Source organism: Mesoplodon densirostris, chromosome 2, assembly GCF_025265405.1.
Source record: "Mesoplodon densirostris isolate mMesDen1 chromosome 2, mMesDen1 primary haplotype, whole genome shotgun sequence".
NCBI lineage: Eukaryota > Metazoa > Chordata > Mammalia > Artiodactyla > Ziphiidae > Mesoplodon > Mesoplodon densirostris.
The window spans coordinates 4,564,422-4,589,463 of NC_082662.1; the positions used below are offsets into that span (position 1 = coordinate 4,564,422).

At 64.6% G+C, this 25,042-nt stretch overlaps 3 protein-coding genes across 12 annotated transcripts in view; 1 reads left to right on the forward strand and 2 right to left on the reverse strand.

The window, feature by feature from the left end:
* The window catches only part of ESPN (espin), a 30,947-nt gene extending 16,170 nt beyond the window's left edge, over nucleotides 1–14,777 (forward strand). Inside the window, exons 6-15 of one of the 3 annotated variants that reach the window (XM_060079553.1) lie at nucleotides 1,323–1,524; nucleotides 2,490–2,761; nucleotides 5,419–5,580; nucleotides 5,671–5,866; nucleotides 7,204–7,230; nucleotides 8,336–8,481; nucleotides 8,557–8,820; nucleotides 13,344–13,423; nucleotides 13,514–13,525; nucleotides 14,630–14,777. In XM_060079553.1, coding sequence (XP_059935536.1) covers nucleotides 1,323–1,524; nucleotides 2,490–2,761; nucleotides 5,419–5,580; nucleotides 5,671–5,866; nucleotides 7,204–7,230; nucleotides 8,336–8,481; nucleotides 8,557–8,820; nucleotides 13,344–13,423; nucleotides 13,514–13,525; nucleotides 14,630–14,777 — 1,509 coding nt within the window. Of the gene's footprint in view, nucleotides 1–1,322; nucleotides 1,525–2,489; nucleotides 2,762–5,418; nucleotides 5,867–7,203; nucleotides 7,231–8,335; nucleotides 8,482–8,556; nucleotides 8,821–13,343; nucleotides 13,424–13,513; nucleotides 13,526–14,629 lie in introns of all 3 variants that reach the window. The other 2 variants (XM_060079554.1, XM_060079552.1) reach the window with 2 other exon arrangements.
* Nucleotides 14,778–15,781: 1,004 nt separating this feature from the next.
* On the reverse strand, nucleotides 15,782–20,677 carry TNFRSF25 (TNF receptor superfamily member 25). Its single transcript, XM_060118128.1, has 13 exons — nucleotides 20,630–20,677; nucleotides 20,316–20,407; nucleotides 20,059–20,225; nucleotides 19,786–19,904; nucleotides 19,405–19,522; nucleotides 19,084–19,218; nucleotides 18,561–18,728; nucleotides 18,389–18,467; nucleotides 17,576–17,631; nucleotides 17,370–17,477; nucleotides 17,144–17,181; nucleotides 16,512–16,671; nucleotides 15,782–16,327 (listed from the first exon to the last, which is right to left on the reverse strand). Exons 1-13 carry the CDS (start codon nucleotides 20,675–20,677, stop codon nucleotides 16,005–16,007), a joined length of 1,611 nt encoding a protein of 536 aa, XP_059974111.1. The 3' UTR covers nucleotides 15,782–16,004.
* A 197-nt stretch (nucleotides 20,678–20,874) lies between these two features.
* Nucleotides 20,875–25,042, reverse strand: part of PLEKHG5 (pleckstrin homology and RhoGEF domain containing G5) — a 50,855-nt gene continuing 46,687 nt past the window's right edge. For 6 of the 8 annotated variants that reach the window (XM_060088880.1, XM_060088884.1, XM_060088887.1 and 3 more), the window contains 9 exons: nucleotides 24,918–25,028; nucleotides 24,640–24,789; nucleotides 24,419–24,556; nucleotides 24,134–24,253; nucleotides 23,394–23,526; nucleotides 23,185–23,300; nucleotides 22,906–23,093; nucleotides 21,661–22,437; nucleotides 20,875–21,411 (listed from right to left, as the gene is read on the reverse strand). In XM_060088880.1, the coding sequence (XP_059944863.1) occupies nucleotides 21,402–21,411; nucleotides 21,661–22,437; nucleotides 22,906–23,093; nucleotides 23,185–23,300; nucleotides 23,394–23,526; nucleotides 24,134–24,253; nucleotides 24,419–24,556; nucleotides 24,640–24,789; nucleotides 24,918–25,028 (1,743 nt within the window). In that variant the 3' untranslated portion in view covers nucleotides 20,875–21,401. Of the gene's footprint in view, nucleotides 22,438–22,905; nucleotides 23,094–23,184; nucleotides 23,301–23,393; nucleotides 23,527–24,133; nucleotides 24,254–24,418; nucleotides 24,557–24,639; nucleotides 24,790–24,917; nucleotides 25,029–25,042 lie in introns of all 8 variants that reach the window. The other 2 variants (XM_060088881.1, XM_060088883.1) reach the window with 1 other exon arrangement.

Here is a 25,042-nt window from a genome sequence, read left to right on the forward strand (position 1 = left end):
TACGGCATTTACTGGCTACCATGCCCTGGCGCCTCACTAACTTTTAAAATCTTTGTTATAACACAATGGGGCAGGCAGTACTGTTATACCCATTTACAGATGAAGAAACTCAGGTACAGACAGAAAGGACAAGTGGTGGAAACGTCATGTAGCTAGTAAGTGGAGGAGATGAAATTTGAAGCCATCCCCCCAGGCTGCAATGCCTTTGCCCCTAACCTCTGTCAGGGCTGGGCAAGTACCCACTGCAGCCAGCCAAGGAAAGAGCACGTTCAGGGTGCCCCCCGCAAGCCCAGCTCCTATGGCTCCCCTTGGCTCAGGGGTTAGGCAGCAGGGCCTGGCTCCCCCGAACTGGGTGGAGTGTGGAGGACCTGGCCCCCTCACAAGGCGGGCCCAGCTGCGGCAGCGACAGATCCAAGCCATGGAGGATAGTGGCCCAGAAAAGGCAAACACTCCCGCAGAGCCCCTAATGACGGGGCCAATGAGCGTGGCCGCTGAGCCGTTACCTGGTGCCAGGCCTGCTTCCCGTTCCTGGGGGACCTGTGACACTTCTCAGGCAGGGAGGAGCCGGCCTGGGCAGGAGGCAGCAAGCAAGCGAGCAGCAGCCTTGCCGGCAGCAGGGCCAGCATGGGCAACGTAAGCATGGCCCCCACCCCAGCCCGCTCCCAGGAGGGAGGGTCAGGCCTGTGGGCAGGGGAGAGGCAGTGGTGGGGGATGGCTGAGCTCAGGTTGCCCCCCCCCAGCTCAGCTGGGCCACCCCAGGCCCCATCCTTTCCCCAAAGGCCCCATCAGGAGACAGGGGCTAGGCTCGTGTTGGGATTTGCCCCAGTCCGGCAAGGAGAGACAGGGTGGTTGCTGGCCAGGTCGGGAGATCAGTCTTTCCTGCAAGTTGCAGGTGCCGTGCACCCCTCCGCTACCCCCAGCTGCTGCAAGTGTTCCCACCCGCTGCAGCAGCGCCTGCGCCTCCTCGCCACGCTGGAGCCTGACCCTCTGCCCATTGATGAGAAAGGAGTAAGGCTGGTGCTGTGGCCGCCCTCGCTTGGGGTCCGGCCCAGCGTCCTCTCTCTCTTCTGTTAGCCTCTCAACCCCCCTGAGCAGAGACCGGCCAGGGCTGGGAGTTTCCCAGGAATCCGTGGTCCTGCCGCTGGGGGGCTAGGTTTGAATCTTAGCCTGGGAAGAACCTGAGAGATGATGGGGAAGGGAGCCCAGAAAGGGAAGTGGCTTGACCGAGGTCACACAGCGAGGGTGTGCCCGAGCAGGACCCTGGCCCAGGGTGTGCTGGTCTTTGGAGCGGGGTTGCCCTCATAGCCCCCTCTCCCGCATAGAGCGTGGAGCACCGTGTGCTGTCACGGGACCCATCCGCTGACCTGGAGACCAAGCAGCCTGACTCGGGCATGTCCTCACCCAACACCACCATGTCGGTCCAGCCACCGAACTTTGACCTCAGCTCGCCCACCAGCACCCTCTCCAACTACGAGTCCTGCCCCTCCAGCCACTCCAGCATCAAGGGCCGGCGCCCCCCGCCTGGTGAGTGGGCCTGGGAAGAGGGGGGAGGGAGAGCAAACTGGAGCCAGACCACTGCGCCCTGAGGACCATCCCTGGGCCCACTCTGCCCGCAGCTGACACTGGAGGCTGCCCAGGTCACCAGGAGGGCTGGTTCTGGTGAGGACAGGTGACACGCTTGTGGGTGTCCATCACAGACATGCCTGTACATCCACAGGTACCCTCCCACCAACAAAAGCCGCAGGCAGCCCACATGCAATTCAGTATCCTCACACATACACAAAATGTTCCCCAGACATTACACACACCTACCCACACTCAAGAGTGCACACCTACACGTGTACACACAGCATACAGGTATGAATGCACAACCACACGTACAGAACCATACAGACACCTACGCTACATGTGTGCACTCACGCACCCCAGGTCCACAGACCAATGCAAACACATTCATAAGTACAAAGAAGCACGTACACACATTCACAGACATACACGAATGCACACTCAGGCAGAAGCCAGGCACACGTGTTCACACATGCTGACCCCGCCCTGAGCTTAGGTGTCTGTCCACCTGCGATGCCTGCTTTACGCCGCCAGGTGGTGGCCTGCAGAGCTGCTGGGGCCCCCTGCAAAGATGCAGTGTGGCCGTCTGTACTCACGCCGCCTGCCCGGCCACATCTGCCCCGAGGAGCCACCCTTCCACCCTCCAGGTGGCTGTGCTCCGCAGCCCTGTCTTGGAGCCCGCAGCCCCCTGCCAGTTCCCCTCAAACCTGAGCACAGGCCTTTCCCCAGCGAGTGCAGGGCTGCAGGTGGGCAGGGCCAGGGTGAGGGTGGGCCCGGCCCTGCGGGGCCCACAGTGGGGCTGTGTCAGGCTGCACCCGGAGCCTGCCTACTCCCGTGGCAGGTCGTTTCCGGGCAGGAGGGGGTCTTGGGCCTGGGGGCAGCCTCTTTGCAAACTCCCAAACCCAGCCTTCCCTCTGTCCCAGGGCTTCCCAGCACGAGAGCTGCCGACATACAGAGCTACATGGACATGCTGAGCCCAGACCCGGGCCTGCCCCGGAGCCGGATGGAGAGACCCAAAGCACCACCGCCACCAGCCAGCTTCCCTCCACCGCTCTCACCCCCAGGCACCCGGCTGCCCCCACCCCCGCCGGGCTACCCAGCTCCCAAGCCCCCCGCGGGGCTACAAGCAGCTGACATCTACACACAGACGAAGAACAAACTCCGCCATGTGGAGACCGAGGCCTTCAAGAAGGAGGTAGTGAACCCTCCCCAACCTGCCTGCCCTCCGGCCCCGGGAGTGGGCTGATAGGGGGGCAGCAGAGGCCAACAAGTGGCCCGGCTCGTGGGTACAGGGCGGGCGGTGGGGGCGGGGGGAGGTGGTCCCCGGTCCAATGGCCTGTTCAGGAGTCAAAGCTTCCGGTCAGCCCCATGGCGGCTCAGGACTGAGCACTGGGGACAGAGAAATGAGGAAGACAAAGCCAGCACCGTTTGGGGAGTTGGGGGGCAGGGCGGGGGGAAGGAACATATACCCAGATAGCCATGCCTCTCCGGGAGCTGGGTCCTCACCACCTCTTGCACAGAGTGGCAGGGAGCTCATGGAATCGGCAGAGAATACGTGCAGACTGCCTCTCCACAGGCGTACACGTGCCCAGCTCCGGGCTCAGGTGGAGAAAGGGTCCCAAGGGAGTGTCTTCCAGGTGGGAGATGCAGGCAGTGTGAAGGTGAGGGCTGGGAGGAGGAGGGTGGAGGCAAGGGGAGGGAGCACCCGCAGGGCTCAGCACCCTCTCAGCATTGGGGGCTGGACGCGGGGGCAACATGGAGGCTGGCTCCCCGGTTTGGGGCTTCAGCTCCCGGGTGGGTAGACAAGCCAGTCCTGAGATGGGAGCCCTGGGGAGAAGCAAGCTTGTAAGAAGGGGCCGAATCCGGTGCGGGCACTTTGAGTGTGGGGTGCCCGGATGCAGGGCCTGTAGGGTCCTGGCTGAGGCTCTGGAGCAGGGGACAGGGCAAGAGGGCTGCTCTGCACAGCCCTGAGAGTCCTGGGCAAGGAGGCCCAGAGGGAGCCCTGGGGTTCCGGCCAAGAGGACAGAGGGAGGCTGGTCTGAGGCCCCAGGCGGCTGAGTGTGGGACAGCGGATAGAGCCCCCTAGGGTCCTGTGGGAACCCTGACCTTGTAGTTCTCTCTCGAGCGCAAGGCGAGCTGCTCCAGGGCCAAGCTCAGTAAACAGTTCCCACAGGTGACCCACATCGCAGGGCCACCGGCTGGGGGAAGGGGAGGACACAGCTCCACTGCAAGTCTTCTTGCTGCCTCAGACCAGGCTCTCACTGGGTTCCTCTTTCATCTCCAGAAGGTGAAGGCGGCCCAGGAGAGGCCTGCAGGGGGCCTAGGGCCAGCGGACTTTGCAGGCCAGGCGTGTGGGCCCTAACCCAAGCCGCAGGACAGGCGGCCCGGCCTGCGGCCCCTCCCCTGAGCCAGAACACCAGGACTGCGAGGTCCCGTGCCTCTCCCGTTGTGTGCGTGCCCGGCGGCAGGCGCTGGGCCGCTCCACAAGGGCCCTTTGTGTGCCCCGCGGCCCCCCCCCCACTCCCTGGCTTTTTCCGGGCCGCGGGCAGGATCAGGGTCGCGGCGTCCGCGCCTCGGGGCTGCAGGGGGCGCCGAGGGGGCAGGCTGGCCCAGAAAACAAATCCCGCGGTGTCGCGTTTCCTTGCAACGTGAGCCCGGCCGGGTGGGGCTTGGAGGGTCCGGGGCCACCGTGGGGACGCTCGGACTGGGGGCGGGGCAGGGGACAGCCCCTGCCAGGTGACTTGGCCTTTGGCCCTTGCGCCTCCTGTCTTTCTTCCCGGGCTGGGCTTAGTGGGGGGCAGATGCGACGGAGTGGGCTGCCTGCGCTGTCACCCGAGCCCGGCCTGCCGCCCCTGAAACCCGAGGCTTGGGCGCGGGTGTCGGTGTCCCTTACGCAGCCGGCGATGGTTTCCAGATGCGGGAGGGAAAGGGCGGGGGCGTGACCCGGAACCCGGGGGGCCAGACGTGGGGGGCTCCGCTGCCCCGTGGTGAGGCCCAAATTCTGTCTCTGGCGGATGGAGGGGGTGAGTGGGGGGATGAAGCCTGGGGTGCTCAGCCCAGGACGGAGGGAGAGAGGCGCAGGGGGGCGGGGCCACATCTGGCCTGCGGGGTAGGCGCGGCGCAGCAGCCAGGTGTTGGCGGAGCAGTGGGCGCCCCCGTGGCATTCCCGACTGCTGGGGGTTTCGGCCCGGGATTGGCAGGCCCTGGGTGATGTCAGGCCGACAGAGCTCTCAGGCGCTCATAGGCGCGGGCGGGCGGGCGGGCTGGGCTGTAACCTGAGAGGAAGGATCAGGTAGCGCAGGTGTCGAGTCCATGCCGCCCCCGCTGCCAGGTGCACAGCGGGGGCCACCGGCACGGTCGCAGGTAGGAGCAGCCCCAGGCCGGGGCCGGGCGGCTGAGGGCCCTGGGCAAGCAGTGGACTTCCTCGGGGCGGAACTCCCGCAAGAGAGGGTTGCGCGAAGCCTTGGTTTCGCGTGGGACCGTCTGGTCGCCGGGCGTGGGGGACGGCTGAGGCCTTCGCGCTGCCTCAGCTGGGAGCTACCCCTTCTCCAGCTCCCCCTGGCGTTTGGGCTGGGTCACCCCGCCCCTCGGCCCGCCCCTTCTAGCCACAGTGGGGGCCCCTGCGCCCCTTGGCCCGCGCCCAGAACCCCTCCCTGTGGGGCCGGCCGAGAGTGCCCTTTCACCGAGGCCCGCAGAACCCTCGCCCCATCCCCGCTCTGAGAACAGGAGGGTCTGGGACCGCGGCTGGCCACGAGCCCCCGAAGGTTAAGAGCTGGGGAGGGCGGGGAGAGGGATGTGGGAGGCGGAAGGGACAAGTGTCCGAAGCTCACTCCGCCCGCTGTCTTCCCGCAGCTGAGCTCCCGCGACGGCCGCAACGGGCTGCGGAGGCAGGACTCCAGCCGCAAGCCCCGCGCCTTCAGCAAGCAGCCCAGCACGGGGGACTACTACCGCCAGCTGGGCCGCTACCCCGGGGAGCCGCTGGCCGCGCGCCCGGGCATGGCGCACAGCGAGGAGGTGCGTGCACGCCAGCCCGCACCCGCCGGCCGCCCGGGACCCGGCCGGGCCGCCCGCGTCTCACTCGCTGGCCCCTCCGCTCCCCCGCAGGCGGCGCTGCTCCCCGGGAACCACGTGCACAACGGCTGCGGCGCGGACCCCAAGACGTCCAGGGAGCTGCCCCCGCCGCCCCCGCCGCCGCCGCCCCTGCCCGAGGCCCTGAGCTCGCCGCCGCCCGCTCCTCCTCTGCCCTTCGAGGGCTCTGGCCCTGGCTGCGGGCAGCGTCGCTCCTCCTCGTCTACTGGCAGTGAGTAGGGGCGGGTTGAGGGGTGGGGGGCGGCGCTAGCCCTGAAGGGGGAGGGAAACCAAGACCCCCTCCTCCCCCCCCCCACCGCCCCGGGCAGCTGCCACTGCCCTGGTGCTTCCTCTTCTCCTCTTTGATCTTTCTGCAGCCCCACCCCAATGAGGACTTGACCCTAAGGGGAGGCTTGGAGTTGCTTTAGGTCCTGCCAGAGCAGGACTGGGCTGTGTGACCCTGGGGCAAGTCCCCTTCCCTCTCTGGCCCTGCCTTCCACCCAGTAGGGAAGGCCTCCCAGCTCTGGTGGCTGCTGTTTCTGATGAGCTGGTGGTGCTAGAGGGAAGCTCAGAGAAGTAGAATTAGCTTCAAGGAGGCAGGGTTGCTGGCCAGCCTTCTTCCTGCCCCACATCTATCCTGAGTCACTCTTCCACTCCTGGCTGCTTTCTCTTGTTCTCCCAAGCTAGCTTCAGCCCAGGGCCTGGCTATAGGGTCAAGGCCAGTAACCCATCATACTCTGCCCTGTCCCTCCTGGTGAATCCCCGAGCATCCTTTTTTAAGAGCTAGACTGGTGACCAGGATTCCTGGGCTTCTCTTCTGAAATGCGGGACAGTCTCCTGCATGCCAGGGCTCCTGGAAGGCCCAGGAGGTGGTATCTGGGTGCTGATGCTTCCACTCCAGCCTGGCAGGGGGTGGCCGAGCTGCCTTCCTCACCCAGCCACTCGGTTCGCGGACCATGCTTAGTGGTAGCATCCAAAGCTTCATTTCCCTGACTAGGGATGCAAGGCTGCAGTAGCGTGCAGGGTAGGGCCAGCCTGGGCTCCTTGGGGTACCTATGGAGCCGCAGCCCCTGCAGACCACAGCCTATGGTAGCATGTCCACCGTCAGCTGAGCCTCCAGAAAGGCCCCCAACTTTGAGGTCAGTGTCTTCCCTTGGCAGCCTGGAGCAAGGCTGAAACTAGGAACAGAAGAAAAATAGACTCTGGGCTTCTCCAGACACCCCTTCGCAGCAGAGCCTGGGCTGGGTGCCCTATCCCATCCCAATGCCAAGATTGAGGCCCTTGCTAGGGGGGCCAGGGCCAATGGCAGCCCAGCCCAGCTCTCAGGGGCACCAACAAAGCTGGGAACTGAGCGGACCACCCTTGTGGAGCCCCAGAGCAGCCTGAGCCAGGGTCGGACGGACCGGGAAGTTCCTCCTCTCACCACCACCCCCCGCCCCGCCCGCCCCCCGCGCATCTCCCCTCCTCCTGCCCTCCCTGGCCCTCTCTTGCTGTCCGTGATGTCCTAGCCTCGCCCCAGCCCCCTCCCTCTCCTAACTTCGCTGTCACTTCTCTCCTCTCGGGCCCTAGAAGTGAGAGTGCTGAGACACAGGAAGAGTGAGTAGCTGCATGCGCGGCTCCTTGAGGCGCGGGGGCGGGGCACAGGGCACGCTCAGGAAAAGCCAGGCTGACGGGCTGGGGTCTTGAGGAAAGGACGGGACCAGGGGCCGGCAGGCGAGGGGTCCTGGACACTACAGGCTCTACCCGCATTCTGTGCCGGGCAGACGGTTTTGCCTAAAGAAATGAGCCCGCAGCCGGCGCCCACCGGCACTTTTCCCTTTTTCCCCTCCCACTACCGCGCTCTGGGATCCCCAGCCCGGGGAACCCAGAAGCTGTTGGCCCCCTTTTTCCCCCTCACCCAGCCCTGACCCCTTCCTCAGTCTCTCTAAAGACAACCCTCCCCCAACTCCATTCACCTCCGCCGGCCTCGTCGGAAAATGCAAACTCCGCGCCGTGCATTTGCATGTCGTCCGCCTGGCCCCTCGTCCTGAGTGCCCCCACCCTATATCCTTAGTAAGGTCTCGGCTTTCCCGGGTCCACCAGAGCTGCGCTGCGCTTTGCCATAAGTGTGCTCCGTCTGGGCTTGCAACCAGTGCGTCTGCGCGTGTGTCTGTCTGTGGGTGTGGGGGGGGAAGGGGGCCGGCTGGCTTGTGGCATCCAGGGTCCCGAGTCTATAGCCATGGAAGCCCCAGGTGACTCAGTCCAAGGGTCACTGGGGTTTGCTGGTGCAGAGAGATGGCCAGAGGGAGGCTCCACCCTGGCGGGGCCGGGCCAGGGAAGCCGGGACAAAGGTCGGGTGGCTGGCCCCAGGCAGTGTTCTGGAGCTGGGCAGTGGGTGCGCTAGGCGGAGATATTCGCTAGAGGTCCCAGGGCCGGCCCAGGAGCCATCATGAACTCCCAGGGGCCTCCAGGCGGGGGCTCCACATCCCGTGAGTAGGGTCGGGAGGATGGAGGGGCCGCGCGGGCTGCCAGCTGAGGACCCGCCTCTGGGGTCCCAGAGAGCTGCCTGTGGGACCTGGGACCCGGAGAGCTGCCCTCTGAGCCCAAGGGGAAGGCCCCGGCCTGCGCTGACTTGGGGAAGGGGGCAGCAGAGGGCAGGTAGGGGGCGGCAGGGACGCGGGCCTCACACCAGGCCAGCGTCTCCTCTCCTGCCTCCGCGCAGGCACCAAGTCTTTCAACATGATGTCCCCGACGGGCGACAACTCCGAACTGCTGGCTGAGATCAAGGCGGGCAAGAGTCTGAAGCCGACGCCGCAGAGCAAGGGGCTGACCACGGTGTTCTCGGGCAGTGGGCAGCCGGCCTCCCAGGTAGGCGATGCGACAGACGCCCCAGCCCCTCGACCCCGCCCACCCGGCACTCAGCCCCGCCGCTTCTCCCCGCAGCCCGACTCGCCGCTGCCGCCGGCCTCGCCGGCACCGTCACGGGCCCGGAGCCCCACCCCGCCGGCCGCGGGGTCCCAGCCACTGCTCAATGGCAGCGTGGCGCCGGCGCCGCCTGCCACCCCTGCGCCGGGCGTGCCACTCGACGTGGAGGCGCTCATCCCCACGCACGACGAGCAGGGCCGGCCCATCCCCGAGTGGAAGCGCCAGGTGATGGTGCGCAAGCTGCAGCTGAAGATGCAGGAGGAGGAGGAACAGAGGCGGAAGGTGGGCGGGGTTGGGCTTCCCAGAGGGCCCTGGGGTCCGCACCTGGGTCCACAGCCCATGCCCCACATCATCCCCCAATCTGCCCGGGACCTTTCAGCCTCAGACGGCTCCCATTACCTTTGGGAAAAAGCACGATTGGACCACCACCCCTCTCCTGGGAAGGTTCCCAGTCTCCACCGCCAGCACCACCCCCCAACAACCTGTCCTTTAATGCGATGGCAGTGTTTATCAAAGTCTAAGATGCCCTCAAATCGCCCGTGATCTTATTAAAATGCTTTTTCTGATTCAGGTGCTCTGGGTGGGGATGGGATTCTGTGCTTCAGACAAGCTCCCGGGTGAGGTTGACTCATCCAAGGGACCGCATGAGTAACCAAGAGGCTTTTGGTCGTAGTCAGACTGGCCTGGGCTCTCTCCCTGAACTACCACTTTCCACTGATACTGAGCCTCATCCAGCCTCAGGTTTCTCATCTGTCGGATGGGTTGATCATCCCTGGCTGGCAGGGTAGTTTGCCATTGATCTGCTCAACAGACATCCCCCCAGCGCCGTCTATGTGTTACACACTGTTACACACGTTGATGTTGCCTCTGGGGATTCACGGGTGAATGTGTCAGTGCAGGGCAGGGGGGCGTGTCAACCAACAAGCAAGCACAGCACCTTAGTCGAGTGATAAGTGCCCCCAAGGAGACAAAACAGGGCAATGTGAGAGAGTGAGCAAGTGGCGAGGTGCTCTGATGGGGAGGGCAGAGGACTGGGGCAGCCCTAAACCGACCACCCTGTTTGGGTTTGGGGTGGTGGTAGGGGAGGAGAAAGTGATGTCTCAGGTAGACTTGGAAGATGAGGAAGAAGTGGACAGGGAGAAAAGAGGGTCAAAAGAGCGAGCAGGAAGGACCAGGGAGGTCTGACAGAGTGGGTGTGGTAGCTCCAAGACGGTACCGCTGAAGGGGGTGGAGTCAAGACGTCAGGAGTGGCCAGATCACTAAGGCCTGGCCTTGAAGACAGTGGACTTTCTCCTGGAGTAGCGGGGAGCCTGGGAGTGGGGTTAAGCGGAGAAGTTGGCATCGTCATATTTGTATTTGGGAAACATCTTGTGTGTGGGGGGCTGTGGTGGGCCAGGATGAACTGGGAGGCCTGTGAGGAGGTGACGGCAGCCCCCCCCATCACCACCTGGGCTGGAAAAACCTAAAATGAGGACCAGATGAGACTATAAGTGCCTGGCAAGCCTAGCTCTGTAAGTTGTATTATTATTCCAGGAGTCAGAGAGGGTGGGAAGAGGGGTGAAAGCCACAGCTTCAGCCACTTTAAGGGCCTCTCATTCAGCAGTAAAACGGACAGCATGGACAGGGAGGTCTTGGGCCACAGGGGAGTTTGATTAGGGGTCATCTGTCTGGGGTGAGGGGCGGCCTCGCTGGGATCTGGCCTCGAAATCGCAGACCTTGGATGGGGAGGGAGAGGGCTGCCGTCTGTCGCAGCTTCAACGCCTTTTGCATGTTCCTTTGGTGGTGTAATGAGCGACCAAGCCAGGTGTGGAGACCCCATCTGCCGGCCCTGCCTCTGCAACAGCGCCCAACGACCGGCTGTGTCCCCGCCAGCGACCAGAGTGGACACTGCCCAGCGCCTGGAGCGGCGGCCTGGGCCGAAGCCTCGTCCCAGTGTAATCGCCCGCCGGCCAGGCGCGGCCCGTCCCTGCAAACGCAGCCCCGCGGAGCCATTACACCACCCGGGACATGCAAAAGGCGCCCCCGGCGGCCGCTGCGGGAGCCGGGCCAGAGGGAGACGCGCCTCCCTCCCCTCTCTTGTCTTCCCCGCCCTAGCTGACGGCCGCCAGCTCGTGCTGCTACCCCCGCGAGGGCTGGAGGTACTCCCGCGAGTACAACGGCATCCTCGGGCCCTTCGGCGAGCTCATGACCGAGGCCGACATCCTCCGCATCGAGCAGCAAATCGAGAACCTGCAAGTGTTGCACAAGGCGCAGAAGCTGGAGGCGCGCCTGGAGCAGCTGGAGTTGGAGCTGGAGCAGCTGCTGCCCATCTCGGCCGCCCTGTCGGCGCCGCGCTTCACCGTCGACCCGCGCCGCATGCACGGCCGCGCCGCCAGCCTGCCTGCCTGGTGCAGCAAGATCTCCACGCTGCTCAAGAGCATGGCCACGCTGCTGGCCGCGCTGGGCGGACGGCCCGCGCACCTGGCCGAGCTACTTGCCGCCGACACAGGCCAGCCGCTGCCGCCGCTGACCGACGCCCCCTGGCGGCCGGGCCCGCTCTGCTTGGGCCGCTCGCATTCGCTCAGCTGGTGCCGCGAGGCCGTGGCGCGCGAGATCCTCGAGTGCGGCGTCTCGGTGCGGCACCTCCGCGCCACCTACGAGCGGCGCGCCCAGGGCTCGGCGCCCGCGTGCGGCCCGCCCCGAAAGCTCTCGCTGCCCGCAGGCGCCCCGCGCCGCGAGCCCATCCTCGAGGAGGACTACGTGGCGGCCGGCACCGGCGAGCCAAGCGCCGCCGCCGCCAACGGCCTGCCGGCCGCAGGGGAGCCCCTGGGCGTCCTGGGCCCGCCCGAGGCGCCAGGCCGCCAGGCGGCGCTGCCCGAGCCCGAGCAGTTGGCGCGCAGGCCGCCACCCTCCACCGAGCTGCGAGGCGTCCAGGACTACATCGACATGCGCAAGGAGCGCATCGTCTACCTTTTCCTGGAGCACTGGCGCAAGTGGACCTTCCGCGGCCCCGGGCGCCACGCCCAGGTGCGCCTGCGCAGACTGCTGCCCCGCGTGGTGGCCGCCGGCGCCGATCCCGGCCCGGAGGCAGCCGACGCTTCCCAGCCGCCGGCGGACGATGGCCCGGACGAGCGGCTGCTGCGCCTGCTGAAGCAGCGGCAGGTGGTGGGCAAGCTGCTGGGCCACTGGCGGAGCCTGCTGCGGCAGGTGCCGGCGCGCCAGCCTCGCGGCCTGAGCCTGGCACACGGCTTATACTGGCCCGAGCACTTCTTGCCGCCCCTCGACGGCGGCGCACCCCGGCGATACGACAGCCTCACGCTCGACCTCTTCATGCTCGGCTACTTCCAGCTGCTCGAAATGGGCCTGAGCCGCGAGGAGCGCAAGTTTCGCCACCTGCTGTGCTACGAGATGTTCGACCGGCTGGGCAGCCACCCGTGGGAGGTCATCCGTCTCTTCCACCGCGTGGTACTCGAGGAGGTGGAGGCCGGCCGGCGCGGCTGGAGTGACGGCTTCGAGGACCTCAGGCGCCAGTTCTTCGGAGACACCCCGGAGGCTGAGCCGGCCCGGGAAGAAGAGGTGGAGAAAGAGCAAAAGGAAGGGACAGATAAGGAAGAGAGGGAGCCAACCGAAGAGGCCGCTCCAGCTCAGACGGGCGACTGGCCAGAAGGGCAGCCAGAGGCGCCGGCCCCTGCGCCGCAGCCCCCGCCCCCGCCCGCCGCGCCTCCCCCGACGTCGGACCCTTCTAGCTCCGAAGCCCCCGCCGAAGAACCCCTGGAGCTGGTATCTGAGATGGGCGAGTTCAGCAATGAGGACATCTGCCGGTACATCGACCGCAGCTTCTCCTTCTGGAAGGAGAAGGAAGCAGAGCTTTTTGACATCTGAGCGGCAGAATTCGGAATTTACCCTCAAGCGTCTTAACCCGGGCCTGGATGCCTGTCTGATGCCCTCCAGAGGTCAGAATACGGCAGGAAGAAACCAGGACAGGACGAGTGGCCTTGGAAAAGCCAGAGTGCCCAGAACCAGGCTGCCTCAGCCTTTGAGATCCCACGGTGGCCGCTTGTGGGGTGTTGGCCGGAATGGGCAGGGCACGGCACAGAGCCAACCAGGTGTCCCCCTCTGGCTCTCCAGCGACGCCTGGCTCCGTGTGGAGCCAGGTGGAAGCAGCAGCCCCTCTGAGTGCGGGACTGTGGGTCCCCCTTGGGGCAGTGTGGCTCTCTTTCTTTCTTTGGTTTTTCACGGGAGTTCATAGCTACCTCGTTGGCTGAGGTCCAGGGAGCCACATGTGCAGTGTTCGTGTGACGTGTCCAGACCCTTTCTCCTCTGTAACATGCAAGTAATAAAACACTTTGCCGTAAGCTGCCTGTGTTGGATGCCCCCACCCCCATGTCATTGCAGCCACACGATTGTAGAGCTAGCAGGCATGGAACAGAAGGTCCTTCACAGTGGAACCAGGGACCGGCCTGAGCCTCTCTGAGCAGGCAGGATCTGTGAAGGCCCAAGTATGAGTCTGCCCAGAGATTCTGGGCCAGGGGCCTGGAGCCACCTATCCACCCCCCCTGCGCCCCACCTTGGGGAGTCTCCCCCGTCTGCTCCTCTCCTACGCCTCCTACACTCAGCTCTGACCTCTCTGGCGCCGCCTCTGGGACACGGGGGCCTGAGTCTTCATCCATTTGCCCTATAAAAGGGCATCAAAAGAGTCTCTTCCTGCGACCCCATCTGTGTCCCGTTGTCCCTGACTCATGCAGCTCCCCTGGGTGGGGGAACACCGCCGCTGACCCCCGTGTCCCAGCCCATTGCTGGCCCTGAAGCCTTGTGCTGTGTTTCAGGAGAAGGAGGAGGAGGCCTGGCTGGCCAGCATGCCGGCCTGGAGGCGGGACATCCTGCGGAAGAAGCTAGAAGAGGAGAGGTGAGCTGAGGAAGCTGCGGGGCTTGGCAGGGTGTCTTGATCGTGTCCCTGAGGTGGTGGCACCAACTAACACCATCTCTTTTCTTCCAGGGAGCAGAAGCGGTGAGTGTGGGGCTGGGCCCAACCTGTGTCCCCTCCCCCCACCCAGTCACAGTCCTTTTGCCCCTTCCTCCAGCCCCCGTCTTGAGTGCATCCCCTTGTCACTCAGCCCTGTTAGCACAGTGTCTTTGCTCCCAGTAATGCCACAGACCCCTCTCCCCCAGGAACTTACCCACTGCACCTCAAAGTCTTGCTCCCTGTCCCCAGTTACCCAGCCCCCATCTCCCGTTAACCGAGCCTTTCTGCCTTGCAGTTAACCCCACCTCAGTATCGATAACCTAGAGCATCTGTTCCTCAGATCTTTAGTTTCTGCCCTTAGTAATCTAGCCGAGTGCTGTCTGATAGGTGTATAAGTTGAGCCACATATGTAATATTAAATTCCTAGCCGCCACAGTGAAAAAATAAAAAGATGAGTGAACTTAATAGTCTATTTTACTTAACCCAGTAATAATAATTAGGAAAATCATTGAGATGTCTTACACTCTTTTTTAAAACTAAGTCTGCGAGATGCGATGAGCATTTTGCACCTACAGTGCATCTCAGTCCCGGCATTTCATATGCTCAACAGCCACACGTGCTTAGCGGCTGCCTCATCAGCAGTGCAGATCTAGCCATGGTCTAATAACCTGTCCCTAATCCCCCAGCCCCTGTCTCCCAATAATGTGGTCCCTCTGTTCCCCGGCAGCCCAACCCCAGTCCCCAGGAACTCGGGTCCCAGGCCCCGCACCACGCCCTCCTCACTCTCCGTCACACTGACCCAGCACCGCTGTTTCCAGTAACACCCCCAGCTGGCAATAACCCAGCTACAGCCTCTCGCTTTCCCAGCTCCTGTGCGTCCCCCCCCCCGTGACCCCAGTCTGCCCCCAGTCAAGCTCCTGTCCCCAGCAATCCCGCCCACATGCCTCCTAACCCACCCCCTGTCCCCAGTCACCACCTACCCCTACAACCCATTGCCCTGCCCACCATTCATTAGTGCCTCTGTCCCCGGCAACCCAGCCCCTGCCCTCAGTAACACACTCCTTGCCACCGGTGACCCCCCCATGGGGTCTGGGGCCTGGCCCACCGTCTCACCCTTACCCGGGACTGTGCCCCCCACCCCATGCCCAGGAAAGAGGAGGAGCGACAAAAGCAGGAGGAGATGCAGCGGGAGAAAGAGCAGTCGGAGAAGCTGCGGACGCTCGGCTACGACGAGAGCAAGCTGGCGCCCTGGCAGCGACAGATCATCCTGAAGAAGGGGGACATCGCTAAGTACTAGACGCCGCCCTCCTGCTCGCAGCCTCGCGAGCTTGGGGCTGCCCCCAGACCCCGCCCCGGCCTGCCAGGCCCGGGCCGAAGGGCTGGCAGCCGCGCCGCCCTCCCCTCCCGCGCTGGAACCCCCCCTTGACACCTACCCCGGGCACCCCCCCTTCCCCCGCACCCGCATCCCCAGCCCCGGGCGACGCTGGAGCGCGCCCGCCGCCGCAGTCGCCCAGAAAAAGTGCCCAAGCTGTTGACGCAAAAAGACGCTGCTTATTTGCATGCCTACTTACATATATTTGCATGTTCGTTGAATGTCAAAGTGTGCAGAGCGCTCCCCAGCCCCGTGGGTGGTGACCTTGGTTTCCTGCGGGTCGCGCGCCCTTTTGCCGCCCCCTCCCCTGCACCCCGGAACCCGCGTCGCTGTCGCATCCTGGGCGGAGGCAGGCCCCGCGCTCGGGGAAGGGGTTTTCCTCTCTCCCTGACCCAGATCAGCGCACGGCCCAGCCCTGGCCGCATTTCCCATCCCCGCCGAGGGTTTCCTCTCAGTCATTTGTTTACCAGAAACGACGAAAACTGCAAACTGCCCGTCGGGACAGAGTTGCCGCTCCCGGCGCCCCACCTCCAAGTCTGCGCGCCGTCCCCAGCCAGGCCCCGCACTCCCCCGACGCTTTCTCTGTCCTGACGGAGTGCGTGGAGGACGAGGGATCCTGAACCTGTGTCTCCAACCGCTGCCTCCCCGGTCCCCGCCATCCCGCACCCGCATTAAAGCTCTCTCAGCCGCCCGGGGCTCACGCTCGCTCTCACTCGTCGTCACCGCGACTTCCTCTCCTCGGGGTAACTGGGCCATGGCGGGGCCGGAGGGGCAGGCTTGGGCTACGGGCCACACTGGCCTCCGCCGTGGGTGGCAAGACTTCTGGCCCTTTCGACGCCCCTGGGAAACCAAGCCTGGGCCACTTAACACCCCCAGTCCCGCGGAAACACCAAGCAGCAGCTTTTCTTCACAGATTTTAATAATACCAAGGCCTCAGCCAAACACAGGCCAAGAAACAGCTGATGGTCGTTGGTGCTTCCTCGCCTTAACTGGAACCCTAGGGGCGCTCAGGGGTGAGGCTGGCAGGCGCTGCTACGCAGGGCCGTGCCAGGGGCTTAATAAGTGACATTAAATGTCTACACGCATAAGTAACCGTACTTAGGGCTTCTGCAAGGGCCACCAGAGCCTCGAAGTGGCGGGTGGGTCCCGGCGTCACGGGCCACGCTGCAGGCGGCTCCGCAGGTCCTCGGCGCAGCCGTCCAGCCCCATGCGCTCCAGGGCGGCGTAGACGGCGCCCAAGCCCGCGGGCTGCTGCTGGCGCCAGCGCTTGAGCATCTCGTACTGCTGGTCGCGGAAGCGCCCGACCTCCACCTCCACCGCCTCGATCTCCGCCTCGCGCAGCCCCAGCGTGCGCACGAACTCCTTCCAGCGCCGCGCGGGCACCGCGTCCATCACCTCGTAGAGCTGCGGGCCCGGCTGGAGCATGGCGGCCGCCGAGCCTGCAGGGGGCGCCGGCGAGGGCGGGGGCGGCGGGCCTGCGGCCAGAGAGAGCCAATGGGGAATGCAGGTAGGAGCCAAGGGGCAGGGGCCCCGTGGGGCAGGGAGGTCCACCTGGTCAGTTAGGGGACGGAAGTGGGCAAGTGGCCTCAGGAACGCACAGCTTATCACCTCGGACTCAGGAGAATGGGGTCACGGCCTCAGGCCCCTGAAATCCCTTACCAAGAGCTCTGCTGGGCAGTTGGTCCCAGGACCACGTCACCTCCGGGAAGGGCGCCTCCTGGCAGCTGCTGCCTACCAGCTGGACGGTGCAGACCTTCTCACTGCCGCTGGGTGTTACCGGAAGGGTGGGGCCGCTGTCCGGGGGTGAGAGGTGGGTGGCCTGGAAGCCAAGAGAGGCCCCAGGTCAGCCTCGCTTGCCTGGCTCTGGGGTCTCTGGCCAGGGGTGGGCATCCCTGGTTCAGTCGGCAAACATCCCCCGGTGGCACCTCCCCCGGTGGCCGTGCCCTCTCACTGTGACCCAGTAGAAGAGCTCCCTCTTCTGCCCGGAACGCCCTGCCGCTGCTGCCCTCTCCTTGTTCCGCCAAGCCTGGTAGAGGCCTCACCGTGGTGACACTCTTCCTACTGAACTGTTCGCTTCTGTTTACCTGTCTAGACCCCCGTAGACTCAGAGCCACTTGAGGACGGGCCCTGAGCTGCTCCCACTCACTGATAACTCAGCACATGTGTTCGTGAGGTCTACTCCGTGCCAGCTACCAGGCGCCGCGCTGGGATCACGAGTTATAATAAGGCCCAACCGCTCAGCTCCGGAAGGCTTGCTCACTCTCATCCTAGAACACTACTGAGAATCTTACCTGCAGGGGGTTCAGAGCCTCCACCCCAGCTTCACCTGCTGAGAGACACAAAGAGAATCTAATCAGCAACCAGGCAAGGCTCCGGAACCTCCGGAACCATTCAGCACCCACTCCCAGCGCTCCCTGCCTCAGTTTCCCCCACTGCATCAGGCCGAATGGGCTCTGGGCTACCCATCCTGACCCCAGGCCTCTAGGAACGTGGGCACACGCGCGCACGTGCACTTACCAGGAACTATGGCCTTGCAAAGCCGGCAGCGGCGGTATGTGTAGGTCAGGGTGGCACCAAGCAGGAGTGGGACCACCAGGCCTGCCAGGAGCACCTGGACCCAGAACACTGAAAGAGCAGCTGGTGGGTGGTGGGTGGTAGCCATCCCCCACCGTCCCCTCGGCCCATCCCAGCTCTCCCACTGGCGTTTCCATTTCACCACCTACCCTGCCTCCAGCCACAGACAGCCACACAGGGCACAGGACAGCCCTCAAGGGTGCTCCTGCAAGGGGAGAGGATGCGGTGGAGGGTGAGGGAGTACACACCGGGGCGGGGGGGACTGCTCAGGACCACCTGACATCTTCTCCATCCTGGAGGCCCTTCCCTCCTGAGAGCCTGACTCTACCCAAGAATGTTCCCCAAGTACTGATGAAACGTCACTGGTGTCCATAACAGTAACAACAAACGCTACTTATTGAGCTTCTTCTAGACTAGACCGAGGGGCACTAGAATGTCAACTCTGGGATTTGCCTGTTTTGTTCCCTGTCGTTTCCCCAGCACCTAGAACAGTGTCTGGAAATGACAGATGCTCAAGAAACACTTGTGGAGCAGATGCGTGAATAAAGTTAGTCACCCCTTAATCAGAGCCCTGGGGAAAGCCACTAACACTCCCACGTTCAGGTGGGGAGGCCACAGATTGGAGAGGTGAAGTAACTTGCCCAAGGTCCCTCTGAGAACAAGGGGCAGATCTTGAGTCTCAGCCCAAGTTTTGAAACTATATTAACACGACTCTCTCTGTAAGTGACACATCCTATCCTTAACGTAGGGCTGGAAGGATTACTAAAGGAAAATATGACATAAAGTGAAGATATGCCCCCTTATTTATCTGACATAAGGTGAATTCAAATTTCTCTTTACCATCCAGTGTTTGCCTGAAGTGGGACCCACTTTCCATAGGGTCAAGCCCCTCCTCCCTGACCCTCGATCCCCACTCTGCTCCCAGCCTCCCTCCCCCCAGCCCAGGGCAGCCAGGAAGTTACGTGGGACAGGACACGCAGCTGTTGCCATATTCATAGAAGCCGGGCAGGCAGGTCCCACAGTGAGTGTCTCCGCTGGAACCTGTGGTCCGGGAGAGGGTGTGGGTCAGGACGGGAGAGAAGGAGGCAGGGGAAGGGGGTGTGGGAGTAGGCAGCCCAGATCGGGGGTACCCACAGGGGGCCCGCGTGCGGCGGTGCAGGGCCTCACAGTCTGGGCACGGGTGGCAGCGAAAGGGAGAGCTGTGGGGACACTGGCTGACGACGCAGTCCCTGAACCAGCCTGGCTTGCAGCCGCAGTGGGTGTCCGCCACCGCCGAGCAGTTCTTCAGGGCCACCTGGGAGGCTGGCAGGGGTGTTTGGGGAGACGGGGGAGAGCAGAGACTGTCAGAGCCAAAGAGCCCCACAGAGAGGCAGGACAGGTCCCCTGGAGAATGGAGGTGAGGAGACCAGAGACAGGGCCACCCCCAAAGTGAGAGAAGTGTGGAGATCACCACAGACCAGAGGCTGGAAGGTCACCAGGATGACAGGGCACAAAGGCATCCTGAGGCAGGGTCAGGGTAGAGGGCCCCAGGGTGGGGTGGGCACAGGGCTCTCCCAGCCAAAGGCTGGGCTCGAGCCAGCCACTTTCTTCAGAAGGACCCTGGCCAGGGCCTGTCCTCCAGAGCCGCCCTGCCCCCAAGCACTAGGCAGCCCCTCACCCTCCTCATCACAGGCCTGGCAGCGAGCACAGCGGGTCTTGTGGTGGTTCTCCCAGGCCAGGAAGGTGCCCCGGGGGCACGGGAGACAGGTGGAGATGCCACAGGGCTTTGTGCAGGGGGCCTTCAGGTAGTGCCCTGTGGAACCCAGCCTGGGGTCAAAGAGGGCTGCCGCCTTCCTATCTCGGGCTCCCTACTTCCCTCCCAGCCTCCCCTCGCCCCATCCCTGGCCTGCCTACCACCACTCCCCAGCCCTCCTGACCCCCGCCTGCCCCATCGGCCCTCACTTCCCGCCACGTCCCTCCCACCCCTTCAGCCGCTCACCTGCTGGACAGCCCCTGCAGCAGACCAGACCGCTCCTCTTCTGGAAGCTGTGCACACAGTCACACCTAGGGCTGGGAGTGCTGCCCTGGCCCTGGGCACCCAGCAGCAGGAGGAGGGCCTGGGGGACAGGGGCTGCTGGCTCCCAGCCTGGCTGCCCAGGCGGGGGGCGCTCTCTACCCGGTCTCCCCAGCCTTCAGGGGCTCCAGCACTTGCCCACAGAGCAGCCCACTTCTCAGGTTCTTGCCCCAAAGGGGTGCCCATCGGTGGGGCTCTGGACTAACTTCCTTCCCCTGTGCACAGACCAGGCTTGGGAGGGGCAGAGAAGAGGGTTCCCACCAGCCCTTCTCTCAAGGCTGGGCAGCAGGCGGTCCCCACCCCTACCCACGCCCTTGCTAAGGTGGGGGGCCCTGATCTTTCTCTGCCTCGGGCCCCCAGATCCCTCCGGCTCCGAGAGGGTGTTTCCTCTCGGCGGAAGGGCCCCACCCCGGCTGAACCTCTAACTAGGTTGGAAGAGGGGCCGGCCCAGCCCCCAGCGAGGCCGGATCGGAGGCTCCTATCCCCACCCCCACCCCATCCCCGCGTCCCCTTCCTCCGCCGCCTCGGTTACTCAGGCCCCGGCCAGGCTCGAGGTCGTGTCCCCGCGACCCCACTCACCGCAGCCAGCGCCGCCGCACACGCCCCGGGCCGCGGCTCCATGGCCCTGGGCGCCACGCCGGGCCCTCGACCCGACCCGGGCTTCCCCGCTCCGCCCGCCGCGGGTGGGGCCCAGGCCGGCGCCCGCAGGCCCGCCCCGCCCACCCCGCGCCGCCCGAAGAGCCCGCCTAGGGGGAGGTGAAGGGGGAGGGCGCAGGGCGGGGCCGCCGCTACCAGGAAGCGAGCCCCCAGGCCGAAGCCCGCACACCTGAGCTCACCTGAGGCGGCTGGTGGGCAAGGTGTACACAGCACAAGGCTGCAGCCAGGTGCCTCGCCTGGGTTCTAGCTTCAACCCTGAGACCACCGCTTCCTAGGGAGGCGACCTCCCCTCTCTGGGCCTCAGAGCCCGCCCTCAGCCATGAGGGGTTGGGCCAGAAGTACCCAGGTGGGAGAGCCACCCTCCCCACGTACTGCGTGGCTTCCCCCCGCCCTGGAGGGGAGTCCTAGGGGGCACTCTCAGCAGAGCCTGTGACCATGGCCCACCCTGGCATAAGCTCAGAGGGGTGGCTCAGGGCAGGGCCCTCTAAGGTACCGCGTGGGGGGAGGGCACCTCGTGGGGGGCTCTAGTGGTGGGCCTCATGTCTGCGGCAGGGGACAGGGGTTGACCTTGGGAGTACTGGTCAGGCGATCTCCGCCCCACTAATTCACTTCTGCTCCCACAGTCTCTTCCAGCGGGGCCCCACCAGAGGGCGGGGCGGGAGCCCAGGGAGGCGCCCAAGTGCACCTGAGTCCGGAAAGGGGGGCGTTCCAAAAGCAAAGGACTCTTTCCGGTGGAGTATATACAAGTCTTTATAAAAGAATCAAAAGCTCAATAAATATGCAACTTTACACAGAGCCCAGCCCAAGGACTGGGTGGGTGGGTAGGTGGGAGGGAGCGAGGGAGGGAGGCAAGGACGTGAGGGCAGGGGAACCGTCCCGCTTGGGGCCAGATGAGGGTGGAGGTGGGAGGGGCTGCCTGGGATCCCAGCCCTGGAGCCTAGCCCAGAGGCTTGGAGCTGGTGACTTCGGGGGTATCGGGCAAGGGACCCTGCCTAGGCTGGGGGGCGGAGGCACAGGCAGGTTGGTGACAGTGGTGGCTGTAGCGGGGCCCTGCAGCCTGGGCCTGGGCCTCTGCTGAGCCCTCCCCCGCTTCCAGCCAGTCTGGCAAAGTGCAAATTGGGCCCTGGGGACGGTGGCAGAGGTCCTGCCCAGCACTCCGGCTGGGGCACACATAAGGCAGCAGCTGGAGCAGGGGCCGGCACACCCCAGGAGGCGTGCTGTCTGCTGTCCCTTGGCCAGTGGCACCCTTGGGAGCCTCCCTCTGCTCAGACCTCCCTGCAGTGGAGAGGAGGGGAGAGACGGTCCTTCCTTGGCTGAAGGCATTCAGAGGGGCTCCAGCCACCCTCTCCTCCCGACCGGAATGCTCAGGCCTCTTCTTCACCACTGCCCACTGGTGCATCCTCACCAGGTGCTGAGGCTGGTCTCAGCCTCCCTCTCCCACACCCGTCCCCAAATGCCATCTGCTCCCCGCCATGACAGTGCCCCCAGCACACTGGGCCACCTGTCCCAGGCCAGGCCACTCACGAGGCAGTGAGGGTGGAGTTAAGCAGCAGGGTGGTCCTGATTCGGTAGAGCTGGGCCAACGTCAGCTTCCTGTGCTGGGCAGAGGTCCCCGGGGGGGGCTCAGGCTGGACCCTGGGTGAGGCCCCCGAGGACAGCTCTCTGCTCCTCCTGGTGGGTCCTTTGGGCTCCCCAGCTGGGCAGCCGGCTCCACCCTCCAGCTCTGACAGCTCGGGGCCACTGCCAGGGCCTGGTGCCCCCTGGCAATCCCAGCTGGGCCCAGCTTCCTGAGGGGAGCCCTGAGTCCTGGTGCCAGGGACGGTAGCAGCCAGGCAGAGTTCCGACAGGCTGCGGCTAGGGGCTGGGGGCGCTCCACGGGTGGTGGCCCCTGACAGCAGCTGGAGGAGACTGGCCTCAGATTTGGACTTGAGCAGGTGGGGCAGACAGGGCAGCAGCTGGACAGGAGTGCGTCGGCGGAGGCGGGGCGAGGGTGGGGGTGAAGGGGCCTGCGATGACTCTGGGGGCCGGAGTGCTGGCTCCGCCGCAGGGGCTGGGGCCATAAAGTCTTGCAGGGAGGTCGGGGAGAGGGTGCCGTAGGCGGAGTCTATAGAGCAGGAGCGGCCATCCACTGGGCCCAGGGGCAGCAGCTCGCCGGTGGGCGTGACAGATGAGGCGGTGGTGCCGAGAGAGGTCTCGTCTGATTGGGAGCTGAAGGGGCCGCCCTCGAACTCGGGAGAGGACAGCAGCCCCCCAGGCTCCACCACCACCATGGCCAGGGTCTCTGTGGAGCCATCCGAGACACTGTGGAGGCGAGAGGAGAGTCAGCCCAGCCGAAGGAAACCGAGATGGCCTGGTGCGGCCCACGCTGGGCACTGCAGAAGTCTACAGCCTCTGCCCTCCTGGAGCTCAAGGCTCAAGAGACGGCAAGCAGGTGGCACCTGAGCCTACAACACAGGTGTCAGTAATGGTGTCTGTCGCGACCACAGCATCTCCTGTTGGATACAGTCTAAGAATCTTCAGCTCAGCTCCAGGCAGCTACCACTAATGTATCCGATTTGGCACTCAAGTTGAGAACCGTTAGCCATCCTCCCCTGGACTCTGGTGGGAGACAGAGCCCCCGTGCCCACCCCCACTGGGTTCACATCATAAAGCCATTCAGAGGAAACGGATGTGACCGGCCCTGTCCAGTGCTAATGGCCTCGGGGTCAAGAGTCCCGGCTGGAGTACCTGCCCTGCTCTGGCTTGCTGGGTGGTCCTGGATGAACGTACCAGCGCTGCGAGTTGAGGCTGTTGCTGCTTTTGCGCAGGATGGTAGGGGAACTGGCAGCCGACGCGCTGCTCTCCCCTCCTTCCTCGTCCTCGTCCTCGTCCTCCTGCTCATCCTCCTCCTCTTCCAGGCTCTGCAGGTGCTGCTGGCTGCCTGGGTGCTCCTGCACACGCAGCTGCTGAAGCTGGCTCTGCGGGTGTGGGTGCACAGGGCCCCAGCGGGCTGTGAGCAGCGGTCCCCACCAGGCCGCCCTGCCAGCCTGCCCACCGCTCTGCTCTCACCTGGGCATCGTAGATGGCGTCCACCCAGCCACGGCACAAAGCCTGGCCGCTGGCCTGGAACGTGTAGGCCCCCACAGCGCTGTGGAACTCGTTCAGGTAGATGAGAAGGAAGGACCCTGGTTAGGAAGGGCTCGCCTCAGTGCTGGCTGAGACCATGGCGCCCGCCCGTCCCAGGCCCTGCCCAGGGGCGGCGGGGCCGGGCTCCTCACCGGGGTCCCGAAGCTCCCGGCACACGATCTTTTCCACCAGCAGCGGTGGCCTGATCACCTTGGTCCTCTCTGCCTTCTTCACTGCCTTGGTCACCAAGAGCAGGTCGGTGAAGAGGAAGCAGTACACGTCCATCTGGGGGATGGGAGGCCGTGGGAGCAGAAGCCAGAGGTCAGGGCCAGGGCAGGGACCCTCAGCCTGTCTGCGGCCACACCCTCTCCTGGGGGCACTGGTGTCAAACACCTCCCTTCCCCCACTCCCCGCGAATCTGAGTAAAATTTAAATGAAGGGCAAGCCGATTTTCTTTCATCAAGCTATATACTTGTGATTTATGCCAGTTAAAAGTTTACATTAAAGAGGAAAAGGAAGGTGGTTTTAAAATCACGCTTTGTAGGCTCTGGGTTACACAGTGCCTGAAAAATTAACAGCTCAGTAGCAAGACTCTGGGCTGTTCCTGTCCTGCTCACGGAAGGTGCCCCCTCCTTCCCACCAAGAACACATGTGGCCCTGGCAGGTGGGCTAGAATGGCACCTGATGGGCTGGGACCCGGCTGCTGTATTTGTAAAGAGTAAACTGCAGGCAGATAATCATCCTTCATATGATCATAAAAGTCACCAGTTCTTAAATTGCCACCCAGGTGACTGGGCAGCTAAGAATCACAAGCGGTCCCAAGGAAGGGGTGTTCGAAACCCACAGGGTAAGAGGGGGTGGGGCGAGGGCCCTGGGTGGGGGGTGGAGTCACCTTGCTGTCCTTCCCCTCCTTCATCCTCAGGCTCCCTTCCAGCAGCAGCTGGCGCGTCTCCTCAGGGGAGGCGCCAGGGATGGGTGCTGTCAGGTCCAGGTGTAGAAATTCCTTCAGGAGCTGGGGGTTTGGTGGGGGCAGGTGCAGGAGAGGTCAGAGTCTGACTCCTCATCTCAGCGGGGAGTCCTCCAGAGATTCCCAGCGTAGCCTCCCATCTGTCTGCCAGTTTGGCCCCTCCTCGCTCCCAGCAGGGCCAGCGACCCCCGCACAGACGGAGGCGCCCACCTTGTCCACCTCGTCGTTGCTGCCCTCCACCACCTCGTAGGCGTCGATGCGGCTCACCACGGCAGCCAGCCGCTGCCTCTCCTGTCGCTGCCGCATGCACGCGTTCACGTGGTGGATGAAGCGCTCCACCGAGCCGATCTACGGGTGGGCCAGGGCAGTTCAGGTACAGGGCCGGGAGGGGCCGCAAGCCAGGGAGGGACCCTGCCCGCCGCCCCAGTTACCATGGTGACGACGGCCTCCTTGGCGCGCGGCTCGTCTGTCTTCCTTAGCACCGACTTGAGAAGCAGCGGGTACTTGGTGAGCCGCTGGTGGGGCTTGGCCAGCATGTCGCTCAGCTTCAGCCGCTGGCACTGCTGGTGCTTCTCGGCCCACTGCGGCGGGGAGGCGGGGGCGGGGCTTATGGCAGGCCACGCCCAGCGCCAGCCCCCCCTGCACCTGCCGCCCAGGTGGGCCCACCGTCCTGTGCCCGGGCCCAGCAGCGAGCCCCACCCGCCCTCACCGTGACGTAGGCCCGGAAGAGGTCGTTGTCCCGCAGTAGGCCCCGCATGTACTCCATGCAGCCTTCCTCCTCCATGCAGTATCGGATGTAGGGCTTGAAGAGGGAGCCGAACTGCCGCAGGGCGG

Coding starts and splice junctions, on each gene's coding strand:
- TNFRSF25 (XM_060118128.1), bottom strand. CDS start 20,677: ATGAGGCCCACCACTAGAGCCCCCCACGAGGTGCCCTCCCCCCACGCG. Junction 20,226..20,315: donor TTGCCCACCAGCCGCCTCAG/GTGAGCTCAGGT, acceptor ACCTCCCCCTAG/GCGGGCTCTTCGGGCGGCGC. Junction 17,632..18,388: donor AGCTGCGTGTCCTGTCCCAC/GTAACTTCCTGG, acceptor CTCCCCTTGCAG/GAGCACCCTTGAGGGCTGTC.